General features: G+C 34.7%; 1 protein-coding gene across 1 annotated transcript in view; it reads left to right on the top strand.

Annotated features, from left to right (window-relative positions):
• The first annotated feature begins 528 nt into the window (after positions 1 to 528).
• The window catches only part of LOC128207936 (protein trachealess-like), a 74850-nt gene continuing 62854 nt past the window's right edge, over positions 529 to 12524 (top strand). Inside the window, exon 1 of the mRNA XM_052911145.1 lies at positions 529 to 1171. Within this exon, the coding sequence (XP_052767105.1) occupies positions 1080 to 1171 (92 nt within the window). The 5' untranslated portion in view covers positions 529 to 1079. The remainder of the gene's footprint in view (positions 1172 to 12524) is intronic.

Below are 12524 nucleotides of genomic sequence, written 5' to 3'. Positions count from 1 at the left end.
TCTCAATATATTTAACTTAACAAATAAGACTGCAGCTATAAAACTATAGTTTAAAGTATATACTATCTAGTAGGCATTGTGGATGTAAAGATGTAAAGACTTGCGCTAAAGCTATCTATGAGTTCGTACATTCGGAGTGAAAAAATGATTTATAGGATACTTTAAATTGAAGACTTTAAAGTGAATTAATCTTTCCACCATACACCAATGCTAATTCATTGCATCTTCAATAGAGAATGTGTGCATCTTGTCTGAACGCTTTAAATGAGCATCCGCCACTCTTTCAATATAACTTTTAAATTCATTTTTAAAAATAAAATCGATCATGGAAAATGGTCCGCACATCTTTTCATGCAGTTTTTACGCTCCAATTTGAGATTAAAAATATAAATGAATGAGAATGTAATAAACAGAAGCACCAACGCAACGTATCTATAACTTCTTCTATAGCCAGTTCTGGATTTTAAACGCCTCAAATACTCCAGCTTGCACTAAATCAATGTTTCGTTTATTTGGCATACCAATGCACGTCGCTTTTCTCCTTTCTGCTCCATAAATCACTGGTTCTTGATTTGGATAGGCAAGAACTTCCTATTTGATGGACCTCCGGATTGGTTCGTTATTGGGAAAAGGCGGGCAGATGAAATGGAACAATTCTTAGGTCACGTAAAGCAGATAATATGATCGACTGATTTGGAATTCAGCGCAAATCGCTCGTGTAAAACTCGTGAACATTTAGAACCGATGTTAAACCGAGCATCAAGAAGTTGTTTCTGTTTCCTAGGAATTGTATTACAAGTTAACGACGTTTATCTTATCTTAAAGAAGCGTTTGACACTATTGCACAAATAGTTGTCTGGTAATTAAATTTAACAAGACTTGCCAAAATCGACGATTTATATCTTTTAGTGTTAACATTTGGCAGTAGGAATCTTACTTCAATACATGCCATGGAAACCGTCTGCAAAGATACCAACGTAGTTCTAGCGGTGTTCGGCAATGGTCAGACGAACTGACGTGAATACTACGACGCATATACTAGTTTTGTAAAACGTATAGAATCTCCAGTTGGGTCAAGAATGAACGACCAGACCTATTTTCACTGGGATTTTTTCCGACCACAGATTCACAGCCCAACCTTTGCGGTTGGAGGACAATTTCTGGACATAAGGTAAGAACTTTCACAATGATCTGATTTCTTTGTCGACACATATCTGAAATGAACCTTTTTGTTTAAAGGTTTCATCCCACTTATTATTTGCTATATGCTTCGAGATTTTATTTGTATATAAGTTGTTAAGGGCATATTATTTACTCTTGTCGAAATAGTTTGATTTTTTTTTCATACGTGTTTTTTATATATTTTTCAATATTTTATTCCTCGTGTAAAATGTATTATGCATGTATTTCATATGCATGGTTAACCGATCGGGCGTATACGAAAACGGATAAGAATTTGGCAGTTTTATAACTTATTGCAATAAACGGTTTTATTATAGTTAGATTATTCACCTTAGAACGATTCCAGATATTGCCTTGATCTATGATTGATGTTAAATTAATTATTTTTTCTCGGCCCTGCTATTTAAAGCTGTATGTGATTAATTAATGTGGCTTCGACGGTCAATGACATAACTTTATTTGAGATACATATTTACACAAATCTCATCTAAATATATTTTCAGATTGTCAAAATAAAACAAATCCTCTAGGAGTAACATTATTGCAGTCACCAACTTATTTTGAGAATATTTATTATTTCAAATAAACATTTCTGCTAGCAATATTTTAAAGTGACAGTCTTATTTAAAATCAATACATATACATGTATAACAGACATACATTTTGACTGATAAACCTTTAACTACTTACTAAATAATGCATTTATGGAAAATATTAATTACTGATAAAAAGATTGTAACCGTGTATCTAATAGCAAAAAGCGCAAAAAAATTAAATAATTGGTGAATGCTAAAAGATTAACTATGGTCTACTATAGTCTCATAAGGTAGAAATACCGTGCTTTTTGACATTTATTCATCCCTTTTGGAATATTAAAACAATATAATTAATTGTGGTAATCTTATTTGGGAGTAAGAGTGCATCTTTAAACATATGAAATGTTCATTATCCTGGGGGTTAGAAACAAGATGATGCTTCAGTGATATGTTCTGATCTGCATAATCACTTGTCTATCTAACCACGAAATAATTTAAAAAAAAAATCAGAATAAATATGAAATATATGTTAATATCTGTTTTTTTTTTTTTTTTCAAGGTGATCATTTCTGTTAATTTAAATATATTTCGTCTGTTTTTGTCTTTAAACATTTCAATGTATATGTGTGGCGCTTGTTATATTGGAAGCTTAGTTTGTTTTAACCAGTATCTCTTTTGATAATAAAATAAGTTCAAAACACATAAAATAGCAAGTAGAAAAATAATCACGATAGTTGATATTTCAAACTGTAAGAATGACACATCAAGAAGTAATCCTTCTTACATTTAAAGTACACATTAACAGAATTGAGAAGTATGCATCAATGATTTCTAAATCTATCTTATGTCTGTATTCTTAAAATGATAAACATGTGGGGTAAAATACCATAATTGACAATCATGTTGACATATTTGATTCATATTTCACAATAGTAAACTAAAGAATAATAAAAAAACATTGATAATTATTACAGGATGGCGTTATCGAGACGCAGAACAAGAAATTAATATACATGTTTTTCTATATTTCTATAGAGCTGAGTTTAAATTTTGTATCATTATATTTTTTCTAAACTGATTAAGCAGCGACGATTTTTAAAGCACATAAATGTCTCAACCATTTTAGGATTCGGACTATGGCTATTCCAACACGGTACAGACGAATTCATTTAAGATATACTACTACAGAATATATTACTTGTGTTTCTTTGCTTGTTACAATTTTGAATTATTAAATATCCACCTGTAAAAGCCCTTAGATTTCAGCATAATATCATGATACAATAATTTATTTTATCTTCTTATTAACTCTCTTATATGTATATAGCCAAATAAGATAAAACGTCAATAAAGATTTAGACACTGAAATCAAGGTTTTACTCGTAAAAATGTTTGATGAAGCAAAATACAGCTTTATACATGAAAAAATGATTTTTTTTCATGCGCCGATAGTAAATTTGATAAAAGTGAACCAATCATAGTTGGGAGTATTGGTCAGATATAATGAAAACAAGTTACAATAAAAGCTTACCGGTGATTTATAGGATACTTCACAGTTTCAAACATTGTTCAAAACTAATTCACATCTTATATCATTTTCAGGCGTATACTGAAAATAAAAGTTTATTTAATTGTAATATCAGAATATATTCCACCCCGTGAACACCAAATGTTATTACATGACTCGTGAAATAACGTTCTTGATGCTCAATCTTTTTTTATTTTTTGTCATGGAAAGAGCAAATTTTTGAGTAAATATCTGCAAACCAATGATATAAGATTGCTGACAAAATATAAGATCGCAGATTTTCCTATTTCCGTTCGAAAATGTTTTATGGCTTAAACCGTTACTAACGGTTAAAGAAAAATGCATAAAACATCTTTAACTCAAATATCGAAATCTGCGATCTAATTTTTGTAAGCAGTCTTATTTAACTGGTTTACATGCATTTGCCAAAAAAATGGCTCGTTCCAAGACAAAAATAAAATAAAAAAAGTTGTCAAAACGTTCAATTTGTGAGAGTTCAGCTTGAATTTACAATGATATATAATATATTTAAATGCGATGTTTGAAGCAGTTTGCACACTGTGAAATGAAATGAAATGTTGTATGTACACTGTGTCAGAGTTTTATTGTCTATTGTAATTCTATAATAGAATAGCCGCATATATCCTGTTTTGTACATATTTTGTTTTAATTGAATTGAATAAATAAATAAATATATATCAGTGCTTCGAATCCATTTCAAGCGTGCCTTTAAATGGTCTTGGTGGTAGAACATGTTTTTTTTTCTTTTTAAGTTTACTGTTTTGAATGTTTTTAAATAAATGTTTACTTTATATTGCAATAACTTGAATGTATTTCATTATCGTTTAAAAAACAGCACCAAACAAACCTATCACATGTAGAGACTATCATCATTACTGTAGTGGGAAACTGGGATCCGTGTCAATAATTATCTAATCGATCTTAGTCGTCAAAGTAGCTCGCTCATGGTTTGTAAAATGCACTCCTTTTTAATAACGAAAAAAAGTGTGGCAAATCATAAGGAGGTTAAAATTTGTTCAAAATTTAATATCGTCTATGAAGACCACAATTTTCATTAGCGTTAATAACGCGATTGAAAATTAATTACGGCTGTGGTGTTGCGTGATTGGTTGATTGACATTATCACGTGATGTTATCAATGTTTCGTTAAGCAGTCAACATATCCAACCTATTTATAAAGTACCGTTGGCCGTGTGGACTAATCGGCTATTTTATATTTTTTCTTGACTTTACCGGCGTGGTTTTGTACCCCATAAAAGTATTTTCTTATGCTATAACTGTATTTTTTTTCTGCAATTTCGACATCATACAGTAAAAATAATGATAAAATAATTATTTTCAAAATAAGAGCACGCGGCGCGCACCCCTACCCCCTAAAAAGTCCCAAGTTTGATTACTTTTTATTTCAATATAGGAGAATAAAACTTAAACTACGCCTAAAATGTACAAATTTAGACTAAAAATTGTTAAAATTTCTTAAGGGAGTACCCAAACCCTCTGCCAACATTTTAAACCAAATAAATTTCGGTTCGAATGAAGGGGCGCACGTCAAACTCTTAAGCCCCCTCTACCGTCCAATCCTGGAACCGCCCCTGTGTATGTAAATGGACAGTGTTAAGATAAACATGCAGTTTGTAAAACATTAACAAGGTTTATTTATGCTTTATTTTGTTTATATACTAGAAAAAATACCGTTGGTTAATAACTTATTTTGTATTCAATTTGTTCTCCATTATTGACCGTTACCGCCATCTTAACTCGCTATTTTACAGAAGAAAAGATACTGTAATAAGTTTTGCTTATTGTCCGTCTGTGTTTTCGAACAAATGATATGTAATATACTAAAGGGTTACTGTTTGTATTCGTCTCGAGTACGACATTCCGGATCAAAACGCAGAACTAATATATCTGTTATTTTATACAAAACTGGTTGTTAGGATACAAACAAGCTTAATCTTTATGAATTTCAACTTTCGCGGGTGTTTAAAGGTCCGCCACTGCCACTCAGCCTGTACACAATCCCTGCGTCAGATTTTGCGTTGACAATGAGTCAGCCACTGAGGTTGTATTCTAATTAGAATCTCAATGATTAAGAAATGGCTCGTTCGCTTTGCTAACTCTCTCTCTCTCTCCCCCACCCCTTCTAAATCATTAAGATTTCAATTCATATCATCTAACTATAACATATCACATGATTTAAAACATGATTAAATAATAAATATTATTTTAAGGACGCACTATTTTGCCTCATGACGTCATCTTATAACATCGCGCAATAATACTTGTTATGACATGACGTCAGCAGAGTAAAATATGGCCGTATTTCACTGAAGTAAAAATAGGACGAACGTACTTTGCGATATGCTAATAAGGTCATACTAGTCCAATTTTATTTATGTAAGACTTGCGCAGAACATTTGATTTTAATATTCAAAACGAGTATTTTTTGCATTTTTAATCCACGAAGTTTTGCAAGAAAAATACCTAAAGCAATGCTTTATATGCGTTTTAGCACCATTACATAAATAGGGATTACTTTCTGAATTTTTATCATTGCCAAAGGAATTATCTATGTCATTTCGACACATAGATATCCCGAAATCTGTAATCTTATGTGCAGACGAGCATTGCGACGTCACCTTTGCACAGTATAAATTATGAAAATGAATGCATTTAAATAATTTTATTATATAGTAAAAATTTCGTACCGAATCTATTATAAGTTCCAACACCTTGTAGGTAGGTTAACTCATGTTGTGAATAGTAATCAGAAGAAAATAGCTTCATGGCAACAAATACGCATTAGGCAAGAGGTGAAGCAATAAAAATGCAAATAAAACGTTATTTTACTTCTAAATGACCTTTTTTGCATGTTTTTTTTTTCGGCGGTAAGTATTTAACCTCAGTTTTGACCTAGGTGTTGGACGAATAACCTTGGTTGTAGGCCATTCAAACATTGTATTTATTGAATAATGTCGAACAAACAAAAGCAAATGTAGCGTTTTGATTGGGTTATATATAAGTCGGTGAGCCCACGTGAGGCACTAAGAAGGTGAAGCTTTGAATTTATTTTTGTGGGTACTTACTTCAAATTGCTTCCCTTATAGAATAACCCTTTTTTGTGAAAACACGCCAAATGGTTCATTTAAGTGCAAACTATTAAATTATTAAGCATTATATGTTTTCAGCTGTTTATCGTCTATTTAGTATTATAACCCCTTGCGAGCCTCGCGTAATCTCCCAGTGATGTGACGTGTGTGCACACCACGCGATAAATTGCGTCATAAATGCTATGTAGGAAGGCAATATTTGACTTCGAACGAAGACTTTAAACAAAGATAACTTTACTATTTCTTCACAATTATGAATGAAACAAAACAACGCCGGTTACAGTATGTTAAGGTCATACTACTTTCTAATACACTCTTCAAGACCGTGTTTACAAATGAATCGCGTTTATCTTTTTTAAATATATTTCTCTTTTAACTTGTACCACTATTTGTTAGAATGTTAACTCAACTGTTCTGCTATAAGTACTAGAACGCATGACAAACAACACTGCTTCTCCTCTCTGAAGATATAAATGCTACTTATTCAACAAATCAAAGCGCTTAAAGCGTTGAAAGAATTTCGTCCTGCTACGTTTAATGAGTATAGTCATGTATTTTTGAAATAAATATACCCTGTTTATTCCGTAACACTACGATTTATTGACATGTTGTCACGTTATGAACACCTAGTGCACTCGTTCATAAAACATGCTGACAAAATTTCACGGAACACATTTCTTGCCAAATCAAATTAATCATATTAGCGGTATATTTATAAACATGTTAGGTTGAGTAAAAAAAAATGGTAGACCAAAATGTTTACAATTAAGAATTAGAACTTAATCATTAATAATGAACATGTTGGCTCGATGTAGATATGAAAATTATCATCTTTCAGTACATCATAAAACCATTATCGTACAGTGGAATGCACAATTTCTTGGCATCGACTTTCTACAATTGTTACATAAATGTTCAAAAAATACCAAAATATTTTTAAAAATCCATTTGTTCGAAAAGCGCATTTGAGAGTAAAAACATGGCATCGTAATCCTCTGATCGTAGGACGTCTATAAATAACTTAAAATAGCAAAACAAATTTTAGCTCCTTCTTAATTCAATGTAACTTTGAGTGACCAACAAAACCCTTAAAAAGGGCAAAAATGTAGAAATCATACAATTAAAACAAAGCCATCATCTTCAAGGGCAAGAATTATCCTAACATATATGTAGAAAGTAAGTTGATTTGTTGAAAGACTATTTCGTGAGAACGATTTAACCATATTTTCCCTATATAACTATATAAGCACTTTCGCTTCAGTGTATTTCTCCAAAGTTGACAATGCGACTGTAGCCAAAATCTAAACATAGATATATACATGAATTTATTTTAATTCAGTACGCGTTCATTTTGAAACTATATGCGTATTCTGCGTTTTATATTGTTTCGAAACTCGTCGATATTAGAATAATTGCGTTTTCTATGAGTTTAATTTCGTAATTACGCAAAAACGCATTGTATTCGCACTATATTAACCGCATAACATATTATGAATACTCCTTACAGCGCTAATTTTAGCAATTTAGCTACATGTACTTATTATGAAAAACGCAGCCGGTGGCTACTGAAGCTATTGGTAACTAGGTAATTGAGATGTAAATGTAAATGTAAATAAGGTCGTTCAACTGACTGCTGTTCCAACGGCGCTGGGGTTGATACGCCCATGCGCGCATTAATTTGTCATAAGTTTAAAATGTTATGTTGACCTGCCGATGGGAAATTCCGGGATACGGTTACAAATGTCGTTGACCTGACTGCTGTTCCAACAGCGCTGGGATTGATAAACCATGCGCGCATTAATTTGTCAAAAGTGTAAAATGTTATGTCGATCTGCCGAAGGGATACGTTTATAAAGGTCTGCAGGCCTAGTGTTGATACATTATATGTTCTTGTTTGCAGTGAAGATTAAATATTATTAGATGTTCATCTATACCTGAAGCACACTGTTTCCATTCGAAAATCCATTAACACAGAAAATGTACATGACAGTAATCGGAATGAACATAGTCCATGGCATTCATAAAAGAAAACATCGGATTTGATGCATGTTTGGACTAAATGTCAGTTTTTCCTCAGTCCAAGTAGGATAACTCTACGGAATGTAAGTTTTAAGTCATAGTTTCTTATTCTTCAGCTTTCCGCGCTTTAAAAACAACATTTACTATTTCTTAAAAAAGGTACAGTTGTGGGTTCGTGGTGGTGGTATTTTTTTTTTTTTTTTGGAGGGGGGGATACCATTCAAAGTGCATGAGATTAAAAAAAATAAAAACAGCCGAGTTAGTTTAGTTGGCAGAACTGAACTTGTCTTCCAATCGTACTTGTTCGCGGCAGATCATGCTTCACATAGAGAACAATATATGTACACAATACGCTTGACTTCATCGATTTAAAAGTCATAATGTCTTCGAGTAATTTGTTTTTCTTCAGTGTTTGTATACCACGTGATAAATTACGTCATATATGCTACGTCGGAAGGCAACTTTTTGCTTAAAATGAAGACTTAAAAAGATAACTTTTCGTTTACTTCACCATTTTAAATGAAACAAAGGGCAGTCTAAAGAGCCCCACCTTTGTTTTATCACCGAAGTTTGATAAGGTGATTAGTTTCATCAAACACTTCGACAAAACTGTTTCCAAAATAATGTTTTGACAGTGCTCCGTCAGACGGTCGTATTGTGAAAAGGTTTGTCGAAGTGTTTTAAGAAACTAAAATCTCAATCAACCTCTGATAAAAGACCGAAGGTGGGGTTTCGTAAGCGGCGTAGACTGCGCTTTGTTTCATTTAAAATAGTGAAAAAATGGTAAAGTAATATGTGTTTAAAGTCTCTTTTCGAAGCAAAATATTGACTATTGACATAATATTTATGACGCAATTTATCACGTGGTATACACACACTGTTCTTTATAAACAAACATAAAACAGCTACTGATCGATACTCAATTGAACATATTCTTTTTTAAATAAAAGCCTATAAGAAATGAAACATAAAAAAACAGTGTTACTTAAGCTTTTCGGCAATTTAGGCCATACCCTGTCATATTTCCAATAACCCTTAACAAGATTACTATTTTGAACAATCATTTATCATTGTTCCAAGCGTTTTGGTCACTTTTTACAAATACTGAAACTGTTTAATATCTGTCTCCATAAAATGCAAACGAGTACCTCCAGCTTTGATGTGTGTCACTCCAGTAGCCTTCAGTTTTGTTTAAAATATAAGATAAGATAAACATAAGCTATCTGTATGCAACCAAAGTAAAATTGAGTATAATTTAGGTCTTGCTCTCATTTTTATTACTTTGCAAAGCCGTTCTAGGTGGATTGAGTAGCTTGGAAGACTTCACAATCTTTCTTAAGTTTTAACACCCCCCCCCCCCCCCCCCCCCCCCTGCATGACTTGCCACCAGCGGAGTACATAGCGTGACACAGATACTCGAGCGCGTACTTCTGAAAAAATAACGGACAAAAATAACAAACTTTTTAATTGCGAAATTTGATGTAAAAACCCAACCCTTAACCGGGTAAGGCACAGTGGTACCCAAAACAGTCGAATGTAAGTCAAATGGATCATCTTTATTTTTTACATGTGATTTGTATTAAATATTAGCGTTTTTAAAGTACAAAAAAGTCATGAAATATACGCCAAATTGCACCTTCAAAAAACATTCCGGGGGAGGATGCCCCCGGACCCCAATACAAACAGGTCGCGAGTACATGCTTAATGTATCTAAGTACGCCCCTGGGCCCACTACAACAATTAAATGCCATTAAAAAATTTATTCATGCGCCAGGTTGAAACAGTAAAATCACAATGAGAGAACTAGAGCATGAACATTACTGGAGCCGTTGACCTTTCTTTGCACATGGAATTGTCAATACTGCGTACATGCTTTTGTCTAAATATATTAGATATAAGTTTAGACTTGTATTTTAATTAACAAACAAGCAATAAACTTGGAGGCTGCACTTTATAGCTGCACACTCACAGATTTACCGTTTTTATTAACGGTTTAAGAAAAATGCATAAAACATCACTTTTGGAGCGAAAATATCAAAATCTGCGATCTCATCTTTTGTCATCAGTCTTTTATCTCTGGTTTGCACATATTTACGCAAAAATTGCTAGTTCAGAGACAGAAAAATGTAAAAACGTTCAATCTGTGAGAGTGCAGCTTTAATTAACTAGTTTTGCTTTCTGGTGTTTAGTTCAATGTATTATATGCCTCTGTGAATACTTGCGTTGAACTTATGGGATTTTATTATATTTTTCAATGTTTAATTTTCACACGACAATGATGATGATGATGACACTAATGCTATGCCAAAACCTAACACATTTTCTTCAAACAAAAACAAAAACAAGCAAATTCAGTAAAACAATGATCGTGCCTGAGAATGATTTTGGTGCTAGAGGCGTTGACAGTATATCATCTTCCGTGCCAGGCAATGATCTCGGTGCTAGAGGGCCCTGACAGTATAGCACCTTCCGTGCCAGGCAATGATCTCGGTGCTAGGGGGCCCTGACAGTATAGCACCTTCCGTGCCAGGCAATGATCTCGGCGCTGGGGGCCATGACAGTATAGCACCTTCCGTGCCAGGCAATGATCTCGGCGCTAGGGGGCCCTGACAGTATAGCACCTTCCGTGCAAGGCAATGATCTCGGCGCTAGGGAGCCATGACAGTATAGCACCTTCCGTGCCAGGCAATGATCTCGGCGCTAGGGGGCCCTGACAGTATAGCACCTTCCGTGCCAGGCAATGATCTCGGCGCTAGGGTGCCCTGACAGTATAGCACCTTCCGTGCCAGGCAATGATCTCGGCGCTAGGGTGCCCTGACAGTATAGCACCTTCCGTGCCAGGCAATGATCTCGGCGCTAGGTGCCCTGACAGTATAGCACCTTCCGTGCCAGGCAATGATCTCGGTGCTAGGGGACCCTGACAGTATAGCACCTTCCGTGCCAGACAATGATCTCGGTGCTAGGGGGACCTGACAGTATAGCACCTTCCGTGCCAGGCAATGATCTCGGTGCTAGGGGGACCTGACAGTATAGCACCTTCCGTGCCAGGCAATGATCTCGGTGCTAGGGGGCCATGACAGTATAGCACCTTCCGTGCCAGGCAATGATCTCGGTGCTAGGGGGCCATGACAGTATAGCACCTTCCGTGCCAGGCAATGATCTCGGTGCTAGGGGGCCCTGACAGTATAGCACCTTCCGTGCCAGGCAATGATCTCGATGCTAGGGGGCCCTGACAGTATAGCACCTTCCGTGCCAGGCAATGATCTCGGTGCTAGGGGGCCCTGACAGTATAGCACCTTCCGTGCCAGGCAATGATCTCGGTGCTAGGGGGCCCTGACAGTATAGCACCTTCCGTGCCAGGCAATGATCTCGGCGCTAGGGGGCCCTGACAATATAGCACCTTCCGTGCCAGGCAATGATCTCGACGCTAGGGGGCCCTGACAGTATAGCACCTTCCGTGCCAGGCAATGATCTCGATGCTATTAAGGTACCCGATCTACGGTATTGTGAAAACGCAATGCCTGGTGATCCTGTTTTATTCTGGTATCATCAAAGGGGGGAAGCGCGTAGGTGGAGCATATGTAAATATTAAATTGATATGAAACATTTTGCATACACTCAGTGTTGACCTTGACATATTGATATATTCGATTTCCATTGAAATGATTAACAAAATAACAAACTTCAATGACTTTTCTGTAGTAACTTTTCGGTCATTTATGCTACATATAACTAATCAGTTAGCACTACCTTTTAAATGATATTAAAATTATATTACATTACCAGGCAGTAAAGCTGCTCTCTTACTCCCAAATAAGTTATACCACAATGAATACATATTTTTTTTAATTTACCAAAAAGGACGAATATATATCAAAAACAATGGTTCTTATCATGGACACCGTGTTGAATTTGAAAGAAAGGTGCAGAAAACACGTTATTTCTACCTTATGAGACAATAGTTAATCACTGTAAATCTTTTAGAATTCACAAGTCATTTAATATTTTTGCGTTTTCAGTAGTTAAATACACGGTTAAAATCTTGTTATCAGTAATTAATATGTTGTAAAGATGTATTATTTAGTAAATAGTCAAAGGTTTATCACTCAACATTTATGTTTGTTATAA

This window comes from Mya arenaria, chromosome 11 (genome assembly GCF_026914265.1).
Source record: "Mya arenaria isolate MELC-2E11 chromosome 11, ASM2691426v1".
In the NCBI taxonomy this organism is placed as follows: Eukaryota; Metazoa; Mollusca; class Bivalvia; order Myida; family Myidae; genus Mya; species Mya arenaria.
Note: the sequence above shows the minus strand (reverse complement) of the source record. Positions and strands in the feature narration are given on the sequence as shown.